The 5,605-nt window shown below is 33.6% G+C and overlaps 1 protein-coding gene across 1 annotated transcript; it reads right to left on the bottom strand.

The window, feature by feature from the left end:
• Nucleotides 1-2,725: 2,725 nt before the first annotated feature.
• Nucleotides 2,726-5,063, bottom strand: LOC112528524 (putative F-box/FBD/LRR-repeat protein At4g03220). Its single transcript, XM_025139553.1, has 3 exons — nucleotides 4,035-5,063; nucleotides 3,576-3,749; nucleotides 2,726-3,031 (listed from the first exon to the last, which is right to left on the bottom strand). Exons 1-3 carry the CDS (start codon nucleotides 5,061-5,063, stop codon nucleotides 2,726-2,728), a joined length of 1,509 nt encoding a protein of 502 aa, XP_024995321.1.
• Between the last annotated feature and the right edge of the window lie 542 nt (nucleotides 5,064-5,605).

Here is a 5,605-nt window from a genome sequence, read left to right as displayed (position 1 = left end):
GGGTTTAACTTCTTTAAAAACTTCTTATTACCGGTTTGACACCGGTATAAATTGTTTATTTAAACACTCAAAAGTGTTTGTTACCGGTGCTACACCGAAATAAATCAATAAGTTGTTTTTATAAGCAATCCCAAACACCCTGTTAAGCTATTGCAACTTATTTGACCATCAAATGTGATACAATTCAATTAAGATAAAAACTCATTACTAGTGAATACAATTTAAAATACGTTAATTGCTATGTTAAGTGAAATCTCAAAAATACATTATCTAAAATAAACGAAGGAGCGCTTTGTTATTTTTCATAAAAATATATATTGTCTAAAATGAAAATTTACTGCTGTTATATGTATTTAACCTTGTTAAAATTCAATAAGCAAGTAGGAGTTTTTTTTATTAACCTGAATATCCAACCCGGTATACGAGCTGACTAATCCCGGAGTGATCACCTGTTCTGCGGGTACGTAACCCGAAGTCACTGCATTTGAATTTTTATTTTTGTTATTTAAAAGTTGAATTTTTTTATTTTAAATATTGTTAAATTACTGACAAGCATTCCGTGGGAAATCCGTCGAAAAAATCCACAAGAAATTTGACGGTTCTAAAAAAAAATCTTTCTTTGTTGATTTCATAATATTAAAATCATGTAAATTAAAGAAACTCCTAAAGTAAAAAATTGTGAAAAACTAATACAATACATCAATTAATTCCCAATACAATTGTCTGGGCCAAATAAATAAAGTACAAATTGTTCAACAAAATTAAAGTACGATAATTCATCGGAAACGTAATTAATCAAAAAAAGGGAAGTTTTTATTGGTGGATTTTCTTAATAATAGATAAACAAAATTTCGCCGCAAATCCACCACAAAAATTTAATTGGATTTAATTGTCTTAATAAAATTTTGTGGGAACGGTCAATAACAGTTGATCTTTTTGACTTTTATGGAATACGGCAAAAATTTGTCGGTAATTTTCCGACATAAAATACGTCAGAAAAATTCGTTGATGGAACCCCTTTATTTAATTGTGTTTAATTACAAGAAACAGAGGCAACAACAATAAATGAATCAGTAACAAATCCTTAGCAAATCCGTGTCCCTAGCAACTCTGTCACAAAAAATGTCGTAGCTCATACCTCACCTGTCTCTTCGACTCAAAGGATACCTACAAATATGAAACATGCGCCATACGAATTTTCCGTATTAATGTGTTTGTCCTAGTACAAGCAAAAAAGAAAGAGTCAAATATAAATATAAAAAAAAAAATTTACTCTTGTTATTTTTCTTATTAATCTAGATATCCAATCTGCTATGTGAGCTGACTAATCCTAGGACGATCACTCCCTTTGCGGATGGCCCAGAGTCATCGCATTTGAACCTCAATGACCATAAAAGGATTTTTATTTCTCTTTGGATTTGAACCTGAGACTTCCAGACACTTTTGACCTTTGGAACCCAAGCTTAAACCAATCGGGCACCACCCTTGTGGTTATATCTTGTTATTTATTAGCGATAGATATACAACGAAATTTTAAATTTAGGTTTTTATTTATTTAAAAATCGGAGTTTTTTTTTTCTGTAGCTAATTCATAGAAAAATTATAGATATTGCGAAGGATTAGCTATGATAATTGTATGTGCATTACAAAAAATTTGAGTGAGAATTAAAGTTTTAGATTTTATAATTGATCCGTTGCAAATCAGTAATGGATGAGTCCGTAACAAATGATTGATCGTTGTTGTCCCTGCTTCTTGTAGTGTTTTCCTTAGCTCCCTCCTTCTTACCTCCCCAACCCTCGTATTTTCTATCCTACTCATTGGTGCCACTGGTGATGGTGAATTGATCGATCGAGCAAACTAATATAGGTTTATTATTGTTGAAAGTAGATCGATATACCTTGTCATATTTTTGCGTCATTTTCGTTGTTTAGATACCTCATCATATTTTTGCAACATTTTCGTATAATTTTAATAAAATTAACTAATATAAATCATCATTAATCGGTTGATCTTTTCCGTCAATGTTTTTCATATTTTTTTTTCTTGTCTTGTTTCAAATTGTTGAATACCTTGTTAACATGTTAGATTATAGTAGTCTTTGTGCATTTAGCCTACGGGCTAATTAAGGAGGCGGAAATTGTTGCAAAAGGAACAAGAGGTATAGGAGTCGACTCCAAACTACCTTTCAGACATGTAATTTACCTCATTATGATGGTTATATATGTGACAGGTATATATGGAAGAAACAAATATTTTGATATGATCATTTAGGAGCCATAAATATGTTAGATCATTACGGATTCGGAAATATGAGAAAATGGAAACATTAAAATAACATATATATATATATCATTCTACTTAGATGTGAGAATACTTGATTTGCCCAATTCTAATCTAAAGTTTCTACATTAATAATCTATAAAAAACATGAAAACGTGTTCAAAAAATGTGAACAATACGTCAATACACATGCACCTTGATAAGAATGAAACTCGAAGTCAGTACAACCACAAAAAAGTCACTGTCCCCACGAATGGGAGCGAGCACAAACAACCTATTCAAGCCCAAGTTCAGGTGTCCATAACATAAGTGCCTTAGTGTAATTCATGTTCATTGAGTCTTTCTGGTTAAATAATGCTACACCAAACAAACCCTTAAAATATGTCATGATTCGGTTCTCATCATTGGCTCTGATATGATACCATCCATGGCTCTAATACCATGTTAACAGAATGCTAGTTTAGCGTCAAGAGAAGCTCGGGAAAACCCCATGATCCGTGATTTAAATTTTTCATGTCGATGGTAGCCTCTCGAGTTGTAGTCTCCTGGGTAGAGATTGAGATGTTGCAAGACCCTCCCATGGTTGAGCAAAAACTTAACTAGAATAATAATGTCATTTTCACATTCAGAAAAGCCTTGAATCTTTACAACCCTTAGAAACTGAAGAAGAGGCTTCAAATCATTGGTTTGGGATTCCCAGTACTGTTCTTCCCAAGTGCTCGATAAATCCCACACATTTCTGTTATTCCACTGCAAGAATGGAGAAGAAATTGATTATTTAAGCGGTAAATGGAAATAGAAGTAGAGACATCACTACATCAAATCAGTTCTTTATTAGGACCCCAACCATTTTTTAGCTTCCTAGTATTTAACAGACTTTTTAAGTTTTAGGACAACATCTAATACAATGAAGTTATAAGAAAGTTAGACAAACTAACAAGTTATATATATTAATGAAGTTGGACAATCAAATTAATACAAACAACAGATTGTCTCATTAATATTTTTATATGACATTTTTGAAAAGTATTGTACAAAAAAGGCTAATAAGACCATTTCAAAAGCGTCATATAGAAAAGTTAAAGAGTATTTATTTCTCCCGTCTTATTACATTGTCCAAATTCATTGATAGAACTTGTTCAGGCGTCTCTCTTCAGTTTTAAGAACTTATTCTAACGTCATTGTATAAAACTCATTAGGCGGTCAATGGACGGGTTGATGTACTAAAAAAGACATTTATGGTAGTAAATTGTATATATTGAGACATTCATAAATCCAAATTTATAACACTTACTCTCCTTTCGGACTTGAGACCATTGGTGATCTTGATGATTAGTGTGTGGATCATAGGGCAGACCTTGAGTAAACTTGCCAATCCACGAATTTCACTAATGTGCAGTTCCAACGATTTGAGCTTCACAAATGGATGGAAAAATATGTTTGCAAGAGGATTGTTCTTCAATATGATCTGTGTCCAAGAGAACTCATGATTCTTGTGACTAAAAAGAGGGGAATATTTATTGTTCCTATCATACAGCTATTAATTACGGGTCATATAATGAACATGTAATTAAGTTCCTGTAATAATCCCTCATCGACTAAACAAGAACTATCAAGTCTATATATGTGTGTGTGTGTAAGAACCTCCATTATCTCTGTAAGTGCTCTTTCACAGAGAGATTGAAAAGAGTTCCAAGTGGACTTATTATAAGATGGAGAACGAAATGATAACAATATACATGTAGTGAAGTACCTCTACAAACGGGCTTTCTAGCGTAAGAAACTCGGTATGAGAGAATCCGGAGAGAAAACTAGATACATTTTGGAGCTTAGCGGCATCCAGATTTTCTTGGCGTGCAAGAAACCCTATAGTAACGTCATGCAAGCAAAGTAGATTTTGCATACAACTCTTTCCGGTAATTGAAGTATTAGACCAAACAATGGTATGCAATCTTGGTGCATTGATTTGAAACGAGGTGTTATCAGTATTAATAGCATTAAAACAACTTGAAACCTTCAATGTCTCCAATCTGGGAGACAAAATCTCCAAAACTTGTAACGTGGAACAATTATCTAGCATTAGTTCTTCTAGCAAACGACAACCCACTCGAAGGTGTTTCAAATTGAAACAAGAATCTAAATTGAGTTTCCTTAGCTGTGGAAACGAAGAATCTGTGAACATATCGAGTAAATATGATTGATTGTCTAGGTGGACAAAGGAAAGTGATAATGTTTGGAGTGTCCGAAATCCCGATCTCATAATCCTCGATGGAGGTAATCTGAATCCAGGGCAAGACCTCACCTTCAAAACCCTCAAACAATCACTCCTAATTATGCTTCTAGGAAAGTTAAATGTGTCATTGGTCGCAACCCTAATGTCGAGTTCTTGAACTCTAAGCCTAACAGCGGTACGGATGAGTGCGTGTAGCCCAGAAAAGCTCATACAAGCACAGAAACGAAGGATCCTCACATCAGAAAGCTTCGTACGAAGAGATAAAATTTGGGTGATCACATTGCCGAGGTTCTTCAAGTAAACAAACTTTGTTAAAGCAGTTCCCGATGGGATGATGGTGGTGAAATCAAGATCAGGGAAGGTGTACCAAAGAGTCCTCCATCGTTTCGATAAAATGCTTGTTTGTACGATGGATTTGATGGGAAGAAGGAAGAGAATGTGATGAAGAACGGCATTGGGAAGATCAGTTATGCGATCTTCGCCGCTGTTGTTTTCCGATGGATGTTCAGGATTTCGAAGCTTTCTTCTCTTGGCAGATCTCGTTTCCATTGCATTGGTTGGATTGATTGATTTGTGGGTGGCGTTTGATGTTGAATATTGATGGATGTTTTTGTTATGTGGCGATCGAAGAGAGAGAGAGAGAGAGAGAGAGAGAGTAATAGGTTAGGGTTTGAAAAGTTCAACAACTGGACTCGATCGTATAGAATACGAGAGGGCCGCTTGAGTTGGTTCCAAATTTGAAATCCCTTCTCCTCGAATATTATTAAAATAAACGGAATAATCCAAAAAAACTCAAAGATAGTATCCTATTTTAAATCTATTTTGAAGGACTAGAATACGTATATATTACAAGGGTATTCGTGTAATACATTGAAACACATTTTTATTTTAATGTTTCGTTTTATTTTTTATCCATGTCGACATCATACGATTTTATGTGGTTTTGAAAAAGCAACAATGTTTCTATTTTTGAATAAAATATAAATTTGATAATATTATAAAAATTTGCAAAAACTATATCTTGAATTTAAGTAATATGCATCAATAAACAGTACTTTATGCATAAAAAATGGTTTTTAAAAGTTTTGGTC

This window comes from Cynara cardunculus (genome assembly GCF_001531365.2).
Source record: "Cynara cardunculus var. scolymus isolate 2C chromosome LG 15, CcrdV1, whole genome shotgun sequence".
NCBI lineage: Eukaryota > Viridiplantae > Streptophyta > Magnoliopsida > Asterales > Asteraceae > Cynara > Cynara cardunculus.
The sequence above is the reverse complement of the archived record's forward strand: the minus strand, read 5'-3'. Positions and strand labels throughout refer to the sequence as shown.